The sequence below is a fragment of the Aquila chrysaetos genome, chromosome 1 (assembly GCF_900496995.4).
Source record: "Aquila chrysaetos chrysaetos chromosome 1, bAquChr1.4, whole genome shotgun sequence".
Taxonomy (NCBI): Eukaryota; Metazoa; Chordata; class Aves; order Accipitriformes; family Accipitridae; genus Aquila; species Aquila chrysaetos.
The window spans coordinates 71,333,079-71,357,535 of NC_044004.1; the positions used below are offsets into that span (position 1 = coordinate 71,333,079).

At 42.9% G+C, this 24,457-nt stretch overlaps 1 protein-coding gene and 1 long non-coding RNA gene across 2 annotated transcripts; one reads left to right on the plus strand and one right to left on the minus strand.

The window, feature by feature from the left end:
- Window positions 1-8,617: 8,617 nt before the first annotated feature.
- RAB33B (RAB33B, member RAS oncogene family) lies at window positions 8,618-17,905 on the minus strand. The gene is made up of 2 exons (XM_030019917.2): window positions 17,571-17,905; window positions 8,618-11,585 (listed from the first exon to the last, which is right to left on the minus strand). The coding sequence occupies exons 1-2, from the start codon at window positions 17,820-17,822 to the stop codon at window positions 11,142-11,144; spliced, it is 696 nt and encodes a 231-aa protein (XP_029875777.1). The 5' UTR covers window positions 17,823-17,905; the 3' UTR covers window positions 8,618-11,141.
- A 202-nt stretch (window positions 17,906-18,107) lies between these two features.
- LOC115343671 lies at window positions 18,108-24,012 on the plus strand. The gene is made up of 2 exons (XR_003924232.1): window positions 18,108-22,696; window positions 23,532-24,012. It is a non-coding gene; the product is annotated as an uncharacterized LOC115343671 (long non-coding RNA).
- The last annotated feature ends 445 nt before the right edge of the window (window positions 24,013-24,457 follow it).

The following is a 24,457-nucleotide window of genomic DNA, read 5'->3' on the forward strand; positions in this document are numbered from 1 at the left end:
AGTGTGTAAAAGAGAAGTATGCTCTATGCTACTTCTAAATAAAAATGTATGTAATTGATTCAGCAGCAGCTATAAAGCCCTCGATGGCCATATTTCTTTTGACAGGCTTTCCAGTGGTGCAATCACAGCATTGCCATCTCAATACCAGCACCTAAGATCACTTATAGTCACACAATTTCAACAGTTCTTTCTACAAAAGGGGAGTTTCTAGAAAAGAAGCAGCTGCAATATGGAAATTGGTGGAAACTGAATACCAATTTAATGTCACTCCCTCTAATTGGTTAGCATTGCAGAAAATATATTCCTGATTGCAGCTTCCAGTGCTATATTTAGTAGCCCGTTCCACATGCTAGTTACGGTGCCTTCCCAGAGCCTGCCCATATCTCCAGGGACGTTTCGTGGTTTGCGTCACCCCCAGCTTTTGCTGATGGAAGTCAGATGGATTTCTGTTTATTATGCAAACACACATCCCCACCACCTCCAGTAGAAACGGCCTCGTCATTTGTTGCCCGCAGACTTTTCCTCATTGGCAAGATCCCAGGAACCGAGCGGACTTCCCTGTTCCTTCCCAGCACCGCAAGATTTCCCCTTTGGGGTGGGCAAAGGCCCGTGGCGGCTGGAGGGAGGTACGGTTACACACGACAGGGTGGCATTCTCTGTCGAGGGGTGCGCGTAGCAGCGGGTACACCTCAGCACAGTGCCTGCAGAATAATGCGAGCAAAGCCCAGGGGAAAAAAAATAGAAATTCCAGGTTCCACCTGAGCCCAGGGCTTGTTCTGCACCAAAGCACCCTGCACAGGTGGGTGCTGCACCTTAGCCACAAGCACCTTATGCTTCACCACTAAGAAATACAAATAACTTGGCATTTTGAAGAGGAATGAAAGATGCAAATATGCCTCAGTTCTCCTTGAGGCCAAACATCCAGCTCTTTTCCTGGGCGTAGCAGAAACTGCCGCTCTAACCTGAGCAGCCTGCAGGCGGGACACCAGCACCTCGCTTTTGATGTGGGTTACGGACCCCGGTTGTGTGGTCCCGCACAACAAAATAACACAGCCGCCAAGCACTTTGTTCTCACTTTGTGTTAGCATTATTATTTGTATCAAGTCAAAGACAAGGCATGTAGGTCCAAAACCGTTTTTCTATCTTGAGTAAGCTTAGCCAAGTGTTACCCTATACCCCAATACACAGAACGAGGCGCACAAAATCCCCGGGCTATAAAAGTGAAGGCTGCCAGCCTCTCCATTAGCAGTGGCCAGAGTTAATCACAGGGTGTAATCAGAAGGTTAATCAGGGAAGCTGGTTCTGTGAGTTAATGTTCAACTAAGAGCAAAGTATTTGCTGAAGCCGTTTCCCCCTCAGAAAGGGCTAGAAGGTGCTGGGGGAGGAGGGGAAGAGGAGGGGTCATCATCACGGTGAGGGTCAGAGAACCATTTCAGGTACGTTTTTGACAACGAGCTTGTTGGGGATTTTTTTTTTTGTAACTTCACTTCCAGTCTTGTAATCCAACACTTACATCGCACTCTCTGACAGGAACATTTTGCTTTTTTTCTCAGCCTCGTTGAGTAATACGAATGGTTTCAGACTGATGTGGCGTGTGCTGGACACGGTTTGCTGCCAACATGTGGGTTTAGTCTCACCACCCCTCACCCCTAAGGCAGTTTGCAAGCTCCAGCTATATATATATATATATATGGTTGGTGCAGATCCTCCCCTGTGCTGCTGGTGCTCAGGGTCAGGGCAGTGGAAAGCAGTCAGCTTTGCTGGGCACAAATCTCTTTCCCCTTTGCGGGCAAAAGGCGGTGAGAAGCCAGGGGATTAAAAAAAAAAAAAAAAAAAAAAAAATCACAGCTCTGTGTGCTCCATAGCCCTGCCTGTTCTAGCATGAAGTACTTGAAAATTTAAGTCAAACTTCACTATAGGTAGATGAACTGGCCTAAAATACTTTGTGTGGGGAATGACTCCAGGAATACATAGGTCTTGCTCATTAAAGAAAATAGATAAGCCACTTACTTACTATACAAGGGTACTGGTTCATAGCAGAAGAATTATCTGGCTTGATAAAGCAAGAGTTTCTCCCCAAAGCCCTTGCTTGGTCTCAGTGACTCTGGTACAGCAGTTTCTTGCATCGTCAGCCCCGCCGGCTGGCTGCTTCCCTTTCGTCCCGCACCCTGCAGCACATGCAAACATACTGCCAGCTGCTGAGTAAAAGCGGACAGAGCCTTGAAAGAGCTGGGAAAGGCCAGGAGTGGTAGTAATCAATCAAAATACATAGATGTTCTGAAAACAGAAAGAGGTATTGGCCTGCAGCTGAAAGGAGGAATGTTTTCTTTTCTTTATAGTCAGCAGGAAACACACCTAATATAACTGGAGCACAGTATACACTTTTTGGAGTCGGGCTGTGTGATTTCTTGATCCTTATGGATCCCTTCCAACTTGAGATTTTCTATGATTCTCCAGCACTAACAGTGTGTAAGTATGGGGAAAAGTCCTTGGCCTTAACGCTAACTGGAGAAGGGAAGCCCATCAAAGCAAACAGCATTCCCCAGCCTTCCCTAGCAGCTTTTCTGTAAAGATAGCACCTGCTTTGTCCTGCACCTCTTCAGGTCAATCTAACTGAAACGCACTATAAAACTCCACAGTTTCACTTGCACTTTCTGAGCTGCTGCAGTAATGTCTTTTTTTTTTTTTTTTTTGTAGTTACAGCTTCAGTACTACCAGAAACATGCGCGTTCTCTTTAATTGACATGACATTTATATGTCGTCTTAATTAAAAAAAAAATTACTTCAGTTTATATTTCATGTTTCATCTACTGACATCTGTTCATTGCATGTTTTTAAATACACTCATCACTTTTTTTTTTAATCACTATTAGTTGCTGTATATATATCATTTATACTGAAACAGTACATGCAAATATTGTCAAGCCCTTGCCCCCCCCCCAATAGCCATGAGACTGATTTTGGATTACAGCTGGTGTTCTCATTTGCCAAGTTCTTTGCCCCAACCGTATCTCACAGGAGTCGCGTCTGTGTCTCTTATTTTGCCCTGTACAGGTAGCCTAGCAGCTTCGACTGACCCAAGTCTTTGCTACATCAAACAGCCCTTCACCTATAAAGTCTCAGAGCTGGAGCTTTAAAGCCGATGCCAGCACTGGACTCCCATGAGTGCCATGTACCACACAATCACTTCACTGCCGTAACAAAAAGTTGTAATTCTGTACACGCGCTCCCCCCCCTCCCTGCTCCTGCGAATAGTTGCATTACAGTGCTGAAGTATGCATCCTTACGATGCCCCAAAAATATATATGTGAATATACGTATTTTCTGGTCATCATTTTATATATATAGAACATTTATATATATTTATATATCATCATCTATCACCAAGCATAAAAACGAAATATACCTATTTCATGAAAGCTGAAACTTTTGAAATGAATTATTCTGCTTCAGAGGCAATTTGAGAAAAGCACAACTATTGCAAGTCTTAGAAGCCAATCACAAGGGCTGCCAACATCATTGTGCTTTTTAACAGCAGCATCACAGTGACTCAGATATTAGCGCCGTATTGAAGTTAGTACTTCATGGTAGTAATGAGGATGAATAATCACATACAGGAACTTGAAAACCCCCTCTGATTAGCAAATGTTTTTTTATCTGCAGCTGAATCTAGTTGCTGAAGCCAGGAGCCCTTCATTGCCTCTGATTTATGAGTGGGTTAAAAATATCTTGAAGTAAATGGAAAAGCTGTTGCATGTATTTTAGGGTCAGTTTAATCTTTTTCTCATTGTGTGCCCTTCCTGGAACAAGCAAAGCACCGGGGGATGGAGGACTACAAAGGACAAGAAGAACATGAGAGCAGCCGAGAACGTCAACCCGTATCTTCACCTTTCTGCAACAGCCCCAAAGCCAAACCTGCCTCGGGGAGGACATCAGCCTTGCTTGGAGAGGCACCGGCAGCTGAGGCAGGGCTGAGGGGTGTCCCCTGGGTGGGCAGCGGCTGGAGAGCACGGCCGGCCAGGCTTTGCTAGCCAAAAGCCAAAAAAAAACCCCCAAAACCCCAACCCCAAATGCTTAGGAACGAGTATATGTGCAGGGTCAGCACATAACACGCATTCCCCTACTCCACAACCAACTACTTGTAGCTTGGAGCTCACCTCCCACCCATTTAGCCACATGCAAAAAGAAATTCTCTTGCGTTAACGTGTATAGATTTTTTTCTTAAACCTCCAGAAAATCCTAGCAGTCCCACCGTCCCGCGGCCAGGACTTCCAGTTTAACTGTGGTGTGCAAAAGACAACATAATTTTGCTTCAACTTGTCTTCTGCCAGCTTCACTCGGCAGCACTAAGCTTCGGTTGATTTTTTTTTTTTCCCCTGCCCCCCTTGATGAAGGCTGAAGATGGGGTTTTAAAATGCATTCAGCAGCCTGCACATTACCGACATCCCGATGTTAGCCTGCTGCCACATAGGGAGGGGGGAAAATAAGAGAGCTGAAGGAAAGCCTCTCCAGCTCCAGGCGTCTGCACTCAAAGTGACAACCGAGACTCCATTAGGCCACATGGGAGAGGAAAAACGGTCTTCAAACACGGCCGCTGCTTTACGACACGTGATTTAGATGCACAGTGTGATGTTTTTGAAAGTAAATAACTAAAAATATTCATTAAGAGGGAGTTTACCATATTGCCCCACAACAGAGCCTTTTTTCAGCCTGTGACCTTTTCAAAGGAGCAATACAAACAGTAAAAAATAATAAAAAAAAAGGAAGTACTGAGCTAAGATCATGGTCTTATGACTCTTCATATGCTCACATTCACACTAGTTGCCTCTTCCTTTTTGTTTAATACCTGTATGTATGCGTACACGTGTGCATGAAAAATACAGGCTGTAATCACAGAGGCTCCATGTTGTTGTGATTTTACCATTGTGATTTTGTCTACTTATGGCTAGATCTATGCAACATTTCTCTGATTTTTCAGGGGTTCGATGGCATCTGAAACAGAAAGTCTATTTAAAAAGAAGCTTATAAGCTGTTAGAAAGACAACACTTATCCTTTTTTTTTTAATTTGACACTCTGTATACCTCCTACTGAAAAATATTAGTATTAGTAGAAAGAAAAAAAAGCCCCACCATTATCTTCCAAAATGAAGATCTGACGATCTAATGTACTGCTTTTACATGCAAACACAGAGGCAGGACTGCAGTGCTCTAACGAGAGTTACTTGTTTTAAAGCAGGACCTGACAGAAAGATGGATTATGACAGGCAGATAAAAGAAGAGAGAGGCCCCTTGAGCTCTTCAGTCAGATAAATACAGTTGCTTTTCCTTGATTCTCTGGGAGCAAGCAACTACCTGAAGATTCTGATGGGGTGGTTGTTATTGGTTTTAAATGATGTGTAAACAAAATCTGTTTTTCAACTCCACCTCTTAATGGAAACACAGACCGTGAGACCCAAGTGCACCCTACAGGTTTCAAAATAAGATGCAAGCAGACAGGAATCCAAAACATGTGCCCCGCCTCACCGTTTGTTTTGGTTTTTTGGTGGTTTTTTTTTAAGATTGTCCATTTATTTCAAAACCAATTTTATTATAATTAATTTTGGGGAAGAGAGAACAGGCTACTTCTTTTTGAATGTTTGATGCTGGCAATACCAGCTCTCATACACCTGATAGTAAAGCGAGTTGCAAGTTCTGCTACCCCCCCCCCCAAAAAAAAAAACACCAACAAAAAAAAGAGGGGGGGAGAGGGGGAGAGCAGCACATTTGTTAACTGCTGGGTTGCTTTCTGAGCTGGGGCGGGGGGTGAAGCTGCTGTAGCTAGAGGCACCGAACAGCCTTTTCCACTGAGGTGAGCGCAGCCCAAGCCTGGCCCACTTCTGCTGGTACTGAGACCCAGTCAAATAGTGCGTGCACTACTCAGCCTGCTTGTCCGGCGACTCTATCTGACATCCTTGCCCTTAGTTGCAACTACAAGCCATGTCTCTGGTGAGTGATCACCACTGTACCTCAGACCCCAGGCTTCAGTCACGTTACATCAATCCTGGGTTGGTTGGTTTTCAGGGGAGAGAACAGGATGGGGAGAGGATTGATTATGAGTTCCTTGAAATGATCATTGATCTTGCTGGGAAATTTGCTTTTCATTCATTTTAAATTCTATCATTCAAGATTCACATTAACCAGAGGTGATTCAGCAAAGGCAGAAAACCATACGTGTAGGTAATACCTGCACGGAGCAGGACTATGCACCCCAGTCAGTGTCCCTGGATGGGTAGCAGCTTTTACATATGCCTTCCTTTGGGCTCTGGAAATACCTTCCTGAACTACAAGGAGCTGCCTTCAGCAAGTGCTTGAATAGGTGTCAGCCTCTGCGACGCTGATGTTGTAGCTGGGAGGCTGTACAGAGCCCAGTGAATTCCAGGACGTCACTGGAAACCAGCAGCAATTCCTTCCCTCTCAATGTCGCTTCACAGCCCTCGCTGATGCCGGCGTTCAGCTGGCTGAATGAAAGGCCTCCTTTGGGCCACCGGTGTGAACAGATAGAAAAAAAAAAACCCACCCAATCCTCAAACTCAAAACAGCATTTGGGTTTTTTTTTTTCTGAGTCCTAGAGTAATGCCCATTTCTAATGTTATCTACAGCTTCAGATTTAAGATCACATGTTTGTGTTGAGTTGCACAGAAAACCAGACTGCCATTTTAAAAGTAACTTTACTATTACTTCAAAATGACATGTGGCTCTACTTTTTATCTGGGAATTGAGATGCTATGAAACATTGGTCAATGGCCTTGAAAGCAGGGCTCTGGAAAAAAAAGACCATTAGCACTATATATTCACATGGAAGTGAAAACATTCACCGAGGGGACAAGGCATATGACTTCCAACGAATTTATAAAAGCAGCAAGTTAGCAGATGATCAGTCAGGGAAAATGTTAGTGCAGGGTTACAATTTAAAGATGAAAATTGTGCTGCATCATACAGGATGAATCACAAATCTCTGACCAGCTGAAAAACAGAGGGGCTGCCCTCCCAGCACATGATCAAATGCTGTGGGAGACAAGGACAAAACCAGCAATTTTTGGTCCAAGAGTGCTCAAAGCCATAGGCAAGCATGACACTGATCGGTTTTGTCTTTATGCAAAGCTGCGGCGTTTCAGAGAAAACAGTTACTGATGTTTTTACTGCTGTCCGGTTTTGCGGATTCCAGGTGGGAAAGCCCCTGTGCGTCACAGAGGAAGGTGGTAAAGGGCAAAGAGGGAGCAGGAGGCAGGGCTGCCTCTACCTTAACTCTTGTATGGACTCCCACGTTACTCCCTTCCATCAAAGTCAGAACTTAACTAATTCTTAGATCATTGGGCCATACTTTAGAGATGAAATAAGACTGAAGTGAAAGATAATACTTTAATTAGGGGTCCTCATCTACTCTCAGTACATCCGGAAAGCTGTCTTTTACAATTATGGGTTTATAAAGCTGGAAAAAAAATGACAAGGGTGGAGCTATATCATCTTTCAAATTCTTTAATGACTATGTACTTTAGACCCCTTACTGGATCAGCAATTTTTTTGCTTTGGCGAGATTACAGTACATGTAAAAACCCCATGTATTCTGATCCTTCTTAGCTACAGCATCATAATGAAGACATGAGACATAAAAAAAAACAAACCCAAGGAAACCCTAATGTGCAGTAAGTATATGCATGAACACTAGGACACATCTAGAGTTTGTATGTTGGCCTCTTGCCTTCCTAACTTGAAAGTCGCTTCCTTCCTAAGCAGTTTGATGAAATAGCTAGTGTCAATCCAGGACAAGGGCTCACAACTGCATCGCACTGTTGGTAGTCTACCACGGTCTCTTCTGCTCGTTCTCAGTGTCCAAAAACAGAAGGTATACGTGTTCAACAGACACATTTTTAATCATTCAGCAGAATTATTGGCCTGTCTGCGCAGTGATGACTGCAAACATATTTAAAGACACAAATCATCTCTAAAAGGTGTTTTACCTTTGTATTTGTAATACACTATTAAGTGTGGAACTAGAAGAGGAGCACAACTAGGACAGTAGGGAAACAGCATATAACACAAATGATTTGAGAGTTCCTTTGTGGGGAAAGGGTTACGATATTTACCAAAAAGCCAGCTTAATTGGAATTGAAGCCTTGCCGTGCATGTGCATTCATACACACAGGGAAACCTGCAAGACTGACTTTTGAGATAACAAAGAAATCCCACTTGTATGTGAAGTTTAGAGCTTTTATTTCTGAACATGAGGTGAGACTAAGAGAAGAGTAGTGGAGAAGACTCCTTTAGCATCCTGACGTACATTCAAGGGTCAGTAGTTCCTAGTTTTAAAACTGTTGTATCACTTCCCATTCTTCTGGAATCTGAAATAAATCCCAAACATGCCTCTGAATCATCAGGTGGCTGCCACAACTCAGAGCCATCACAAGAAAGCACTGACAGTAGTCCAAGTACTGTGACAGTCTTTCACAAAACTGTCACCCACACATACAGAAACTAGAAACTCCTTTTTCTCCCTGATAGTTTTTTTTTTTTAATGGATTTTACCATAAGAAATTATATCATCATTCCTAGCACAATTATTGAAAACAAGTGATAACAGTTTGTGGCAAAGCCAGTTTATTAGGTCTCTGGGATTGTGTCTTGCCCTCCCCCCAACACATACAAAATAACCCAACTTTACAATTTGGTAAAGTGAAAATACATATACAAAATGTTCAGTACTTTTGACATCAATTTTGTGGGCAGAACATTACCACTGAAAGCCAGGAAGCATACTGAATCCTGCATTAATAACCACGTTACCTTTATGGCAGAACCATTAAAACATGCTTTGTGCTGAAGATGAAATTACATACTTAAACATTGCTTCCACACAGTTTTAATGACAAGGGCCCTTATTTACAGGTTGTGAATAACATAAAGCTTAACAGATTTGCAGATGGTTGATATCAAATTTAACAGTAACATTGTAGCTACATAATTTCCTTTACCTCAACCCCCAACCTGACTCACTGACTTTGGAATTCTTCATTCTGTTTTTTTAATTAAAAAAAAAAAAAAAAAAAAAAAAAAAAAGAACATTTGCTGACATACTTATTATACAAATAGTTAAGATGGATCCTTTTGAGAAAAAGGATTAAGGACATGAGTGAAAAACAAATTGTCCAAGAGGACTGTAAACCATATTTATTTACAATAGTATACACATAAATTTAAGATCAACCCTTTTCTTAAAAAAATCATTAAGGACACTAGTGTTAAAAAGCTGATTGTTTCTGAAAGGACTGTAAACCAAATTCTAGTTGTGTAAGGTTCAGAGTGAATACAAAAGTTCCCTTTTACAAATGTTTCCTAAACAAAATTACTGTCACAGTTGTAGCAGCTTTATACAGGAAAAAATACTACCTTTTGTTTAGATTCTTTTTAAACATCTTAATCATATTAGACCAAATTGAATGCTTTCTAAATCTAGAAAAAAGTCAATGCATTTTTCTTTCGTCAGTATAACCTGCAATAGAATTACACCTTATTAATTGTAATAGTTTAAATAATATTAGTTATTGTGTTTCAATAATTTGTTTCTAATGTGATCACTAGGGTCGCAGCTTCTGAACTGGCCCTTTCATATAATTTCCAGTCAGCATCACACACTACATATTGCAAATCAAAAATCTTCATTTTTATGTCAATTCCTTTAAAAACTAAGTCACAAAACATTGTTTGACATGGTATATGAAGTCATAGATTGTGTTCCATGGCTTACATTTCGCTTTATGTAATTATGTGCAACCTAGCACCATTTTTATTATGAAACTTGACCTTCAGACAGAACTGAAATAAAATGGCTGCAGTTATGAGAACACAGAAGGTTCTAGAGGAGTAATTTCCCTCATCTGACCCAACACATTACTAACTCACATTAGAAATGCCAAGGATGCCCCCCACAGAGCCACGACATTACACAAGCAGGTTGTAGCTCAAAAATCTGTAACAGATGATGTATTTGGCAGATTCTCTCCATATTTCAAGATCTAATTTATTTTGTATTCAGAAGTATTTTAAGAAAGTCCCATATTCCTAACATTTTGTCCTAAGCATTTCCATCCCTAAAATATGTTAGCAAGTTGGTTGTAAAAAGCTTTTTCAAGATATTTGAAAAGCATTCATTATCACCAAAATCCTCCGAAATCCCTGTCTTTGAAAACCAGTATGCTTTTGCCAACTTCACTCAATCTTTTATTTACTTATCTGTTTTTACTTACCCTGGGACACTCAATTCCAATACAGCATCTTTAGAAATAAGTCCTCATTGAAGTTTCAGTAAGGTCAGAGAAGTTACGGACAGTTATAGTGCCAAATTTACCCCAAATCCTGTGCTACAGTACTTTCCATAAGAAGGAATGCATAGTTTACTTTTACATGCTAATTATGAAAAATTAATGAAGTCTTAAGTATCAAATAATTGTCTAGAGGTAGGGATAAGTTTGTCAATTCTCTTACCATTGCCATGAAGAAACAGACAAAGTTTACAGTGGAATGACAAGCCAAAAGCTAGCAGTTTGCACCTACACTGGCAGCCCAAACTTTATCTGACAGTCCTGGGTTTTTTGGTTTTTGTTTTGTTTTTTTTTTTTAATAAAAAGGTACTTGCTTAGCAATTTGCTAGCAGTCACCAAATATTCCTTCATAGACCAAAAATCTGCCTGCTCGCTGACCCAAAAATCAAGCTATCTGGCTGTCACAAAACACTTTCTCCTACATTATTCCAATGCAAGTAGCAACCAAAAATGTTAGTAAACTGGCTTACTATTTATAACCTTACCACAAGTGATGAAAACAATATCTCAGGCAGCAAGAGCTCAAGTAGAATTGCTTTGTCAAAACTTCACTTGAAAGTTTACTTTCCCATATATTTATAGTGAAACTTCAGTAATTCAGAAAGTACAATTACAAAGTGCAAGAACATGAGATGGGCACATCCACACCAGAAAAAAAAAAAACCAACCCACATTAAAGTGCCAAAGAGATTCGCTATAATTGCTACCAAAACCTGGAACTTTGCCAAGATCGTAATTTTGAAGCATTTGCAAACAAGACAAGGTGATAGCTGATAATAACATGATTTAACACCAGCAGGTCATGGCAGGTTTTGGTTCAGGCTTTATATGTATTTCATCGCGATCTGGGGGTTGACTAAGCATTAATGGCTTGTGACTTTTAAGCTTGTGAGCCAGTGTCATAAATATGGCCTCCACATGGTCATTGTCATTGGGGTTTTTGGCAGAGGTTTCAAACAATGGCATACTGTGAGTATCAGCAAACTTCTGGGCCAAGTCCGTAGGTACCTGAATAGCACTTCTCAGGTCACATTTATTTCCAACAAGAATCCGTGGTATATCATTGGCAAGAAGGTGCTGTTTGCATTCCTCTATCCACGATGGCAGACTGTGAAAACTGGCAATGTTTGTCATATCATATACAAACACAACAGCATGTACATTTCTGTAATAGTGCTGTACCATGCTCTTTCTGAAGCGCTCCTGGCCTGCCGTATCCCATAGCTGGATCTGAAAAAGGAAAGACAACGAGAGAAAAAAAATGTTTTATTACTCATGTTGGAAAATAATACAAATCACCTGTAGCTAGGGGAGTCACACGATCGCAGAAATCCACTCTTCTGAATTAATCATACTGAAAAGTTTGTGCTGAAGAAAACTGTTGCTTTTACACAATTTCAGAAACTTTTGCTTTCAAAGCTGCTCACAATTGAAGCCAGGAAGAAACGATGATGCAACTTGATCACAAATGCAAATTTCTGAAAGTTTACTGGAGCATGTATTTTTAAAGATTTTTACAAAAACAAATCCTGAAGTCTGACGATACCACTTTTATTTGAAAAACAACACGTATTTCACAGCACAACTCTCAGCTGACGTGATTTTTTTATTGCCAAAAATAACATCATCTTCCCTGAAAGTTTTATTCTTAGCCTGAAGTTAACTGCCTATTGTGGTACCATATTAAAGTAGGAAGAAATCAAACCATGCATGAATAACAACACCACCACCAAAAACAGGACAAAGAAATCTTTCTCTGCAGTTTATCTATTGGAATCAAACCCTCCTGTGATGAACCTCTAACTTAAGCTTACTTAACGCTTTAACTAGGACCATACTGTGGTTTGTAGTATCAAAGCATGCATAAAAGGGGAAAGAAAAAAAAAAAGCATAAACTCCCCGTTAGCTTAGCATGGTACTGTTGTTTCCAGGTACACATCATTCTATCCTAAATAGACCGAACATATTTGTTTGAAGCCTAGTCAGTGCAACAGACGAAAAACCACTCAGAACAACTGAAATGCTTTCAAACTTCTCGGGTCCAGATTAAAACAAAACAAAACAAGCCTTGAAGCACAAGCAGATGTAAGCAATAATAAAAAACTTTAAATGCATCGATCATCCTGGTATAATGGAAGCTTGGAGTCCTCAGATGCGTAGAGTACACTACAGAATTATCACTGTGTCTGATAAGTGCACATTTTAACAAACTTGCTCTCCAGGAGACATGGGACTGCAATATATATACAGCAGTCAGAGCCAGTTCACCTACAACGCTAGATTAACTGTACACTGTAAGAAATAAACTAGTGTGTGGCTCTTATCACACACACCTTAGTGGTGGTGTTAACACTGAAAGAAAACATTCGATTTCTTGGGTCCAACCCGAGTCCTAGCTTCCTGTCTGTCCTGTACAGCTAATCCCTGACAGCTGAGGCAGTTTGATTAGTACTTCAGCTTTTAACTTTTGAGCAGAAGATGTCAGAAAGAAATGTCTCCTCCCTGGGAACAAAAGGAGAGTTTTTTTTCAGACTCAGAATTCAAGGAATATTAAATGTTCTGTAAACGATGAAGGTAAATTTAAAATTCAATCTGTTCTCATGAAAGGTACAGACCATATCTTCCCTTGATGAACTTGTTCTCCCATTACCATAGTTCTGCATTCCTTTGATCCAAATGTTTCAGTAAAACTTATTTAAAAATTGCAAGTGTCTTGAAAGTTGCCTTGTTTACCATTTTTACCAGTGACTTTGATATTAAAAAAAAGGAAACCCAAGTGCCAGGGAAATTTGCTGATGGCTGGAAGCTAAGGTGCATCACTGATAGAGAGGAGGATTACAGTATCACATCAAATTTTTTTTGAAAGCTAGAACAGTAGAAATAGGGTGAAACTTCTGAATAGAAGCAGATGCAAGTCTTGATAACAGTGACTAATAATAAAGACTTTTCCTGTAAGTACAGGATTCATCAGTTTAGAAATTATTAACACAGATGACGATCCAGATACACGAGTCAATCACAGGACATTATGAATCACTAGTGTGATAGAGTGAAGGAAAAAGAATAAGTGATGTTTCAGGATAGTGTGACTTTTTCTGCAATATTACGTTCAACCCTGGTCACCCATCCTCGAGAAAAACTCAGATTGGAGCAGGTGGAAACGGCAGTTACTGGTTTCATCAGGGGAACTAAGAATTTACAGAACATCAGAACAGCTTGGCTTCTGTAGCCTAGTCCAGTTATCTGCAGCTTCTGATCCACAGACCTACAAAGATCCATGTGCTGCTTCTAAAAGAGTCATTAAGATTATTAAGAAAAGCAAGGCAAGTCACCCTACCCTCTGATCGCAGAAAATGGTAGTCAGTTGCAATCCATCTCATTTTAGAGCAAATACCCGCTTTTTTGCCAATGGTATTACACTCTAAACACAATTGACTGCATCTCCATGGTCTGTTAAAAGAGTCTAGACAATCAGATTAAATATGGGCACCTAAGTTTGGGTAAGATTAATTCACCTACCCAGATGAGAGATACTTCTAGTTCTATGTACGTATAAAACATTATGAAGACTCATTATGAAAATATCAAGAGACTTATGGAAAATTCTCATTAATTTGGAATTTGACAAATCAAAGAGAAAAGGAAGAAGCACAGACTGAAGTAATCCTTACGTTCAGACAACATAATGTTAAGGAATCACTATAGATAATCTTGGAAAATGCTGTCTCAAATTAATATAAAAAGAGGGAGCTCATTTTCACAGGCAGCTGTGAGCTTATACTTCTCTCCCCACCTCATTCACAGAGCAGAAATCAGTCATGCTTCAGTCAAGCACAGATCCGCAAGTCTATTGCCAGCCTTGGGTAGAGAAGGGGAAATTAAATTAAAGGTTAACATATCTTCCAAGTTAAGCTTGAACTACAGTTCCTCCTAAATTTTATTTAGATGCAGCTTTCAAGCTTGAAGGTTTATCATCTCAAATTAAAAATGTTAATATTCTTGGCATGGAATCATTTGTACTGAAAGGCAAATCCTTCCCCACAATTGAAAATTTCACACTTTAGAAGTTGCTTTTTTCCTCTTACCAGGTGAACTTGAGGAGACCATTCCATTTCTGCCACCCCCCAAATATTTGCTCCACTGAAAAACAACACTGAAAACATTCACGTTAATAATGTTAATTCATCAATGCACATCTAAGATTACTGTTTCATTATTAGCTCAATACCATCCATCTTCAAGGGAGCACATTTTTTATAATAGCCCTTTAAAATGTGTGATTTGAAAACTTGGTTTAATAGCATAATTCAGCTAATAAAACTGTGGACAGAATCACTTCATCACACTCCCTAGGAAAGACAAATGGTACTTAAATATATTGACTCAGCTATCACTTCCCACCTTCTGACTCCTTTTTGTGGATCCAGAGAGGCTGTTTTCTAAACAAGGACTCCCTCAGCATGAGTGGTTTATAACACGCTGGTAAAAACATAACTGGCCTTTATAAAGATAAAATGCCTCCTTTGACAAGATATGGGGAAAAAAAAAAAAAAAAACTTGAAGAGCTCAAAGATATAGAACATGGTGTTTGGACTTTGCTCTTTGAATTTCATTTGCATCCTTTGCTCTTTTAATGTAGGCCACTAAAGAGTGACATCATTGTTTTCTTCGATTTTCAATGCTTAGATCAATGTAGGAAGAGGAAAATTTAGAATACAAAAAATTAATTTGTGGAAAATTTTGATTTATTCACCACATCTAGGCATCGGTGTTTCATACAAAGCTGTTAGCCTACTGTACAAGCTACAAAGGAATACACTTGCCCCTATGTCTTGGAATTCTACTTAATTCCTGTGTGGGAGACCCCCGGCAAGAAGAACTGTGCTCATGTTCCTGCCAATGACACAGCATTTTTCCAGATGCGAGGGAAATGCTCAGTACTGTAGCAGCACAAGAATGACCATCCAGCTGGCTGGGGGAAGGGAGAAGAGAGAAAAAGAAGACACTACTTTATAATCTCCTTCAATGCAAAAGGAAAAATTCCCTCAGGGCACAGCAAGAACAGCAGTAATTCAGTTCAGCTGAGCTTCTCTCCTTCCTGGTTCAACAGGCATTGCTGGAGCTCACTGGTACAAGCAAGAAAGGTGAAGATGAGCGAGAGAAGGTGGCAAAAGCCCCAAACTGGTGCATACTTGATGACACACAGCATCCCCCTAAGAGCTAGAGTCCTGGCCATAATGATGTTTATTCCTTTTAAAGCTGAAGCAGAACTTCCTATAAAACAACGTGTCTCAAAAGAGCCCCCTTCGGTTCTCCGCCTCCCTCAACCAGAACCGGTATATTCAACAGGTAATATTCTCAAGAACACAGCAACACAACCTACCACAACATATATAACAAAATGGCACAATAACCTATGCAAAGCATCTCAGAACTGTGGATTAGGCTATATTCTTCTTCACTTCTCTCCAACAATGGCCAAGCATAATCCAGAGGTGGTGAAAATGCCAGTCAATAAGATGGTGCTGACAAGAAGACATCCCTCAGGAGGTTCTCTCCTCCGTCATGGATAGCAACAGACCAAGGAGTAAAAATCTCAGCTATTAGCCAAAGAAGTGCTATTCAATGGTTTCATAAAGAAAAAGTGTAACAAAGATTCTTATTCTTTTTTCTTTTTTAGTTAAAAAGAAGGATATGAGGCGAAAAAAAACCACAAGAGAAGGAAAGCAAATGGACTTCTATGCCCTCCACAATTTCTTTAATCAGTAAGCAAGGAAAAACTATAGCTTTCAGCTACATGATTGTAAGCTGTAATTACAAAGCCCGGTGGTAATAAATGCAAAAGTACAATTCCAAGACTACTGTTACTCCTTTTTTCTACACATTATTAAACTTTGCTCATAGAAACAAACTGTAATACTGAAGTAGAAGGGGATTCTGTTTAAAACCATGTTACGCCTAGTAAACAAACTGCATTTGTAAGCAGCTAGTAGTCTAATCTGCAAATGACTGTTAGGATCACCACTGGCATTTATGTATCTACCAGGCAGACTAGGTATATTTCATATACTTTTAAAAATTTGCTTTACAGTGCAGAGAAGGCAAAAGAGCATTTTTTTCCTCCTATCCAATTTTTCACTAAATTTAGTTTTGTAAGACTAAGCTTCAGCTAAACCTATAATCAGAATAAAGACCAACAGTCAAATGTGAGCTAGGAATCCAACCTGTCACTGTCCAGTTCTGTACCCCATTTGCCTAAACATGCAGCAATCTTAACAGAATCCTAAAATAAAATTAAAAAAAAAAAAAATCAGAAGTTGTAACACATTGCTATGACTGACACAGCAGTTCGCTCCTGAAAGATGTTCAATTTCTTCTTAAGGGGACATTTTTAAAGCAAAACGCTCTTAACAGTGGCATCTGCGTAGCTTTCTGGACTTGAAGGTTAAACCAATTAAGTGTGATTCTTGATAAACACAGGAGCAGAATTTCTGGAAGGCAACAAGCTACTGACGCCAGGCACGACCAACGCTAAAATACTGGTAAGTAAGAGATCTACTAGAAGTCCATTTTAAGGAGAAGTTATCCATGAACACCTGCCAAAAGCTGTGCAAAGGTTTGGCCTACGGTCGGAATTCTTCAACATCATAGAAACCTGCATAAGAATTCTATTTCCAACAGAAGCAAGGCAAAGTAGTTTTAAACAAAGTTGCAGAGCAGACACAGCCGAGGCTACCGGCTACGCGACACAACCGCACTGAACTTCTGGGGTATGGAAGCGTGACACGAGAGCCTCCGAACCCTGCCGTGCAGCACCACACCTGCCGGTGCCACCGCGGCCAGGGAGGCCGGGATGCCCAGTCCTCACGCCGACCCCCCGGGCCTCTGGAGGGAAGCCCCGCAGGCGCTGGCAGGGGCTCACCAGCCCCGGCCCGTCAGCACTCGCATCTTCCTCTCCTCCCGCTTCTCCTGCTCTCCCGGCCGCCGCCTACAGCGGCCACGCCGGAGCCCCGTGCCAGGCCCGGCCCGCTCCCTCCCGTCAGCAGCTGGGTCGGGGCAAGGCCGGCCCGCAGGGCGGACGGAGGCCGGCACCGGGCCGCGGCGGGCAGCGCTCCCACCGCCGGCGGCCTCGCCCGGGGCTCGCAGGGCCCGAGCACGGGGGCGGGAAGAGGGGGCGAGCCCCGCTCTCGCCCTCTCGCCCCGTCCCGGCGGTACCTTGATGCGCTCGCCGTCGATGGTAACGGCGCGCTCGCGGAAGTCCACGCCGATGGTGGCCTCGGTGCGCTGGGGGAAGCGGCCGGCGCAGAAGCGGTAGGTGAGGCACGTCTTCCCCACGTTGGAGTCCCCGATGACGATGATCTTGAAGATGCGGGAGCGGGCCGGGGGCAGCCCGCCGCCGGCGACCGCGCCGCTGCTCGTCAGGCTCAGCTCCAGCGAGGACTCCAGGTCGGCCGCCGCGGCCATCATCGCTCCGGGGGCGGGGGGACGGGACGGACACCGGGCGGAGCGCCTCGGGGACGGCGACGCGACCGCCCCGCTCCCCTCCCTCCCTCACTCCTCCCTCACTCCTCCCTCCCGCGCGGCGGAGGGCCGCGCGCCCCGCGGTCCGTTAAACCGCCGCCCCGGGGGGGGGGGAGAAACGGCCGCCCGCAGCGCCCGCGCGCTGCCGGCCGCCGGGACGCGCCAACCGCCACGTCACGCCACGGCGCCTCGCCCGGTACCCGCCTCATCGGCTGGGAGCGGCCCCGCGGGGAGATCTCGCGAGAGGCGGGTGCGCGAGCGCCGCCGCGGCGGCCGCCGAGGGGAGCCGCCCGCTCGCCCTCCCTCGGTCCCTGTAGGCGGCGGGCCGGGAAGCCGGGCCCAGCTTCGCGGAGGGGCGGGCGGAACGGCAGCTCCCCGTGCCGCCGCGTCGCCGGTTTTGTGGCGGTTACTCGGGCACCGACGGGGGCCGGGGAAGCGGGGGGTGTGCCCGCAGCCCCAGCCAGGCGCCCGTGAGGGAAGCGGGCTGCCCCTTCCCGCCTGTGCCCGAGGGAGCACCTCCGCCGGCGGGTTGCATTTGTCGAGTGTTTACACGCAGACAAGAGGCCTAGCCGGCGTGCCCGAAATGAGAAGAGGAAGGCTGGGATCGCCGAGGAAGGATGTTTTTAATGGCGGGGAGTATTTTCTGTGGTAGTTTTGTGAGTCGAGCTGGTGGCGTGATGCCGGCGGCCCAGGCCTCTGGCTCGGGCGCTGCCGAACTTGGCAGTTCCCCAGGCCGGGGGCTGCTGTGGGGCAGCCTGCCCGTGGTGCTCGGCAGGCGTTCTGTGGAGGCTGCGGGTGCGCGCTGCGGGGTGGCAAGGGGCAAGCGGATCTTGGCCAAGCCCTGTGCCCTTGCTGCGCGCCAGCCTGACCGTTCTGCTGTCATTTGCAGTAATGAGACGCCAGCAAGTTCATCCCTGACAGGGAGACACGTGGACCAAAAGCGTTGGACGTGTCTCACGATAAGCGGGGAAATACGGCATTGCCGTAAGAATCTGCTAATAAACTCAGCAAGGGCATCAGCCTAGGAGAGAGGTAGGATGGAGACATCAAGTTTAAGCAATGTCAGCCAGCAAAAAATTTTTAAAGAGTTTAACCCCTACACTGAAAAGCAAATGTAGATTGCAGTAATTGAGAGAACTCTTACCCTAACAGTGGCTCTCTGGCCTACAGACTGATAGCTGAGCCAGGATTCCTAACGTTTGGATCAGATACCTAATAATAGCCATTGGGAGTTCTCCTCTTTATCCTTTTACGCATGCTTCCGACCACTCGGGCTTTCTGCCTGCACAAATAAGAAATGTTGTCCTTGGATCATTGCTCCCTGTAGAGCAACTGTCATGTGCTTGAAGGATAGTGCTTTGAGCAGCCTGTCATTGCTGATATATAAAGACAATGGGCTAGATTAAATAAAATGCCTTGAGTTCAGAGCAACTTCAGTTACAGTGCCCATCTTAGTTCTTGTTACTCCTTCCCCCTCCCTTGGACCAACCTAATGGAAGATTGTAGAGAAGCACCTCCACCCTGTAGTCCTCTTCTGAGAGAAGATGCCTTCATTTATGCTGTCAAGTAATTTATTTGCCCATCTGTCAAAGAAGAGGAGTGATTTTGTTCTGGTGTGAAAGTAAGATTAAAGGCAGGCAAGGAGGTTGCGCCACCCTTGAGTTCTTACTGTCCCTTCTACAGAATTGCTCCTTTTTGCAGCCAGAATGTAAACTGTGTTTGGCTGAGGAGAGGGAGCACAAGCAATCATGTCTCTATAGCCTAATGATTAAAGTAGAGAAATCCTAATTCTAGTGGGGGGTGCTCTGATTTGGGCTCTGGCTAGCATGCTAAAAGGAGACTTTAAACAGCTGTTTGGCAGGGTCTTCCTACAGCTCATTTAGCTGAGTTTGACCTAGGTTATGCCAAGAGGACCAAAGTGAGTTATAATTAGATCTGAGCTCTTCAACAGCTCTTAACATCTTTTATTTCAACAACTAAGACTTTAAATGGCAGAATCTATACACCATCTAGTGGCCGAAGGCATTCTTACTCATTAAATTTTTATACTCTGCTAATTTTACACTGACACCCCCAACACCTTGCCTGTGAATTTGCCTCTCAATACTGACAACAGCCACCCTAGTTTCTGTTTTGTTAACCATAAGACAGGCAGAACCACCTTCAAGGGGATGCTCTGGAACACAGCAGAAAGAATGGACTTGAAGTAAGTACCTTCTGAGAATTTAAATATTTTCCCAGATGTGGACAATATGTAAAGATTTTGCTCAGGGCTTCTGGGTACAGAAAGGGAAGTACTCTTTACTGAAAGAGTAAAATACTCTTTACTTAAAAGAATGCACGGTTCTTCCAGGGGACAAAATAAAATCCTGAGTGCAGTTAATGAAGCTCCTCACTCAAGGTTTCTTGGTAGTACTCAGCGTTTGCCCGCTCGTCTTGCAGCAGCTTGCCTTAGCTTGAGTTAGTGAAAGTACAAGGGGGAAATTTAACTGTCCTTTTTGAACTTCCCTATTACTCCAGTCATGAGACTTCCTGATCAGCCTTAACAAATCAGTAAGAAATCAGTGATTTGGCATGAGACCACTTCACCCATCCCACCCGTTCCTCCTTTCTCCAGTAAAGCTGTCCCTCCAGAGCAGGAGTTTCGGGGGAAGGTGGCTTCCCATCGAGAGGACAGCAGTCACTGTCTGTTCTGCACTTGGTGGCCTGATGCCACCGCCCTTCCGAATTGTGGTAAGATGGAGATGGAAAGGTCAGTTGATTTACATAGGCAGATACGTGCAAGCTTTCATAGTTTCAGCCAGAATTCCTAAGCTGTGTAGAGATTGCTTAAATCTCTAAGTTGTGTATGTGACAAAATTCCAGTGTGTCAAACCAGAATTTTTTCATGGGAATGTATTTACCATGACTAAAATTCTCTCAGGAGAGTGTTCTGTGATTCAGAATGGCACATCTGGTCAGACCCAGAGCAGGAAAGTAGGAATAGGTGATGGCTAAAATGCATCAGATCCAGAAAATCAAATTTCAGTTTTCAGTCCCATCACAGGGACTTGGCCCAGGGTCTCACATACTGGGTCAATGCCCCAAGGACAGGGCGGCTGGCTGTTAGTGCGGACCTACCTCCATCTCCTCACTGAACTGCTCTATTCCGCACACCCTGCCAGCCAGACCAGAAATCCCCAAATCCCGTTCTGCAGAACAGCAGGCAGAACACGCCCTGTTTTCAAATCCATTTGAGGCTGAGAGATGTGTGTCCCACAGCAATCAACAATTAATTGTTAGCTGCACATTTCAGCTGAAGGATAGCAGAAAATTCGTGTATGCTGTGTATGCTGCACATCCATTAATGGTAAAAGTCAAAACTTCCCATTTTCCAGCCCAATGGCCTTCAGCACACGTCATTTAGTCCATCTGGCAGTAGCTCACCAGGAGGACAAACTATGTTTCTATCAGGTATAGCCTGAGAAGGATGAAACTAGATTACATGTGAAGAGATTCGTGTAAACAACTGCTTTAAGTTTGCGGCCTGCTGACTTTTGGGTACGTGAACCCATGCAAAACTGATGCAGCGTTGTTCTGGTATGACAATTACAACTGTTCCTGCTTGGCTGGAGCAAAAAATCCAGCTAGTCTGCTCTCCTGCCTGCTGTGGCAAGTGGAAGCTTACAGGAAGACTACAAGAAGAAGGGAAGAAGAGAGCCTGTTTTTACACCCTCATGACTTCTGCTGATCCGTGGTAAGGGATCTCACAAACAGAAATTGTATCAAAACTGTTCTGTTGAAAGTCTGCTTTGTATAAGAACAAATATTCCTGATACACTTCACCTCTAAGTTAAAAATTATCTTAAAACTTATTTTAAAGTTGATCCTCTCACTGATTTAAAGTGCTCTACCAACAGCTGTAAAGTAGAAATTCTATTTGTTTTTAAAGGACCTTTTGAACTTAAAGTATATCACAACATTATAGAGTTCTCTTTTTGAATGATTATTATTTTGCAGTGGCTACATAAGAGCAGCTTACAAATACACTTAATAGCCTGAAGGATTTTTAAATCGATCTGTGCAGCTTTTGCACAGAAATTCTCGGTATGGTTAAGTCAGATGTACAACAAGCTAGGTCAACTCTTGCTTTTTAAGCATAAAAAAAATTTAAAAATTAACTTGTATGACATTGAACTCCAAACAGGAGTGAAATGTCAATGAACGGTGAAAATTATTGGTACGTGGTAAAATTTCTTTCCAGCTTTCTTTGTAGGGAACATTCATGCTAGTATTTGAATGGGATTCATGCATCTTCTGTAATGACTTCTTCTCACTCTGAAGGGTGCTTATCTTAGAGCAACAAGTGCACAGGAGTTATTCTAAAGTAAAAAAAAAAAATATCAGCAGTAAAGCCCTGTCTTTTAATTCCACAGCAAGGTAAATAACTGATGCCTCAGCAACCCTGATCCACAGTGGCCAAGGTATTCTGGTTTCCCTGTGGTTTTCTACCTCAGGATATTTTATGCCACTTGGTTGCCCTGAGGTGAAGTACACAGCCCTTTTTCAGCAGAGAAAGCCAGCCCTGAATAAAAAGTGCTAGGTTACAGTGTTTTCCAAATACAAGCCAGAACAGCACTTTCCAAAATTTTGAGAGAGGTTTTCAATGCTACAGGAACAATGTCAGTTAACATCTTCCCAATTGCTCTCTTATTTCCCCCTTGCTAGGGGCATGGCAAGGCGGCTACAGCTGCCTGGTTAGCACTGCAGTGGGTGGAACTGCACTCCTGGAAATCCCCATGAAGCAAAGTGCTTTGGGATGTGGCCAAAGAAAGTTGGAGGTACAGTATTTCCTTGCAAATTCTCTATAAAGAGGAGGAGGATCATACAATTCCTTGGAGGTCCTCAGCCGTGGAACAGTAGGCTGCAGGGCCAGATCTTCCTAATTAGCGACGGGTTAAAAAATGATGGCTAATGCAGTAACTCCCATGCAGGGAGATCTCAGGAGAATCTTGGCTTAAGTCACTTTTCTATGAGCTATTTCAGTGTAGTACTGGAAATTTCATCACTTCGGATACATATGTAGGGATAAAGATGTTGATTAGATCATTACATTTCATCCAGCACAGACTATTTCTGGATGTTCCTTTCTAATATTTTTGGAGACCAGCAAATATAGTTGAATTTATTTATAGTAACAGAATAAATTAAAAATGCTTCTTGCTATATAAGCATTTGAAAAAGCTTTTGCTTTTCTTCTTTTGCAAGGACAAGTACTTTTAATATGCTATCGGATGTGTTCAGTGAATGAATGTACAAGAGCCTAAGTTCACAGTTATTTTTATTTAGCAGATGTAGAAGTTTCTACGGAAGGAGATTCAGAAAATAGTTGCAAGTCTCTGGACTTGCTCAGCATTTCAAGAACAGTCATTTCTGTCTTCCCTTGAAGACATGTTTTAACTTATCAGTCCCATGAAAATGCGGACTGTTCAATACCTAAAAATTACGTCTACTGGGTTTTAAGTTAAGGAACGAATTAGGAAAAAAGTCTAAGACTGTCTCATGTTGCTTGTTATTTTCTGAAGGGATCAAAAAGTTTCCAGGCATGTCCTTTTGTTCCTGGATCCTGGTAGTTTAATGACAGGCTGTTTAAAAATGCTTTCAGTATTTCTGCAGAGATACTGGACCTCTGACTTCTGAATTCCTCTGGTGGCTTTGTCCTTTTGTGCAAGGCCTCGCGTCCTCCATTTTTGCAGGGAGAAGTCCTGTGGTTTTGCAAGGAAAAGTTCTGCTATTGCAAGACCTGACTCTGCAAGTCTAAGAAGAGTTTGACTTCCCATTAACATGTTCCTTCACGATAAAATACAGATGACAGAAATGTTGCAGCAACAACGGACAGCTTTTTAGGAGATAGGATTTAAGGACCCTGTATGTCAGGTTCTTAAAGCAGACTGGAAAAGCAAGTATTAACGTACCCTGTTGAAATCACAAAGACAAATGTCTCATCTATCTTTGCATTGAAATAAAGTTTTGACACAGCTGCTTTTACTGCTAGTTACTGGAATGTGACTTTCTCATTCACTTCTGTGCCCTTGTTCTTGTCAAAACTATAAAACTAAAAGCTTTAAGGAAATTAAAAGAAAGAAAAGTTTTTCCATTTCTGGCTTGTGCTTGGATTTTATTCTCATTGCATACTTGATGAGAGATTGGGGCTTTGATGTTCCAATCAGTGCATGCTTTAGGTTGTCTGGATGATAATAATAGGCCTCATCCACTGGGCATAACATCATAGTCATTGTCTGACAGAAACCTTACATCCCCTGCCAAAATGGACAGAAAAACCCTGGACCCTTAGTGCCAAAGGCAGCATGTGCAGCTTTATAAGTGATAGTTTAATAGGAGCACCCACTTGACATCCTACTCATCGGAATGGGAATGGCCGCGGGATTGCATCTTCAGTGCTTGAAACACTGCTTGGCCATTTGGGTCTGTACAGAAACGTAACATCACGCAGCTCTTGGATGACAGTGACTGAAATAATGAGCCATTGGGCCTATCTAGGTAGCTAGGGTGATAATTGAATCAATTCTGCGTCAAGAGCT

Excerpts from the sequence above, each read along its gene's own strand:
- RAB33B (XM_030019917.2), bottom strand. The coding sequence starts at position 17,822 with ATGATGGCCGCGGCGGCCGACCTGGAGTCCTCGCTGGAGCTGAGCCTG. Across the intron at positions 11,586-17,570 it reads TCGACGGCGAGCGCATCAAG|ATCCAGCTATGGGATACGGC; the intron begins GTACCGCCGGGA and ends TTCCTTTTTCAG.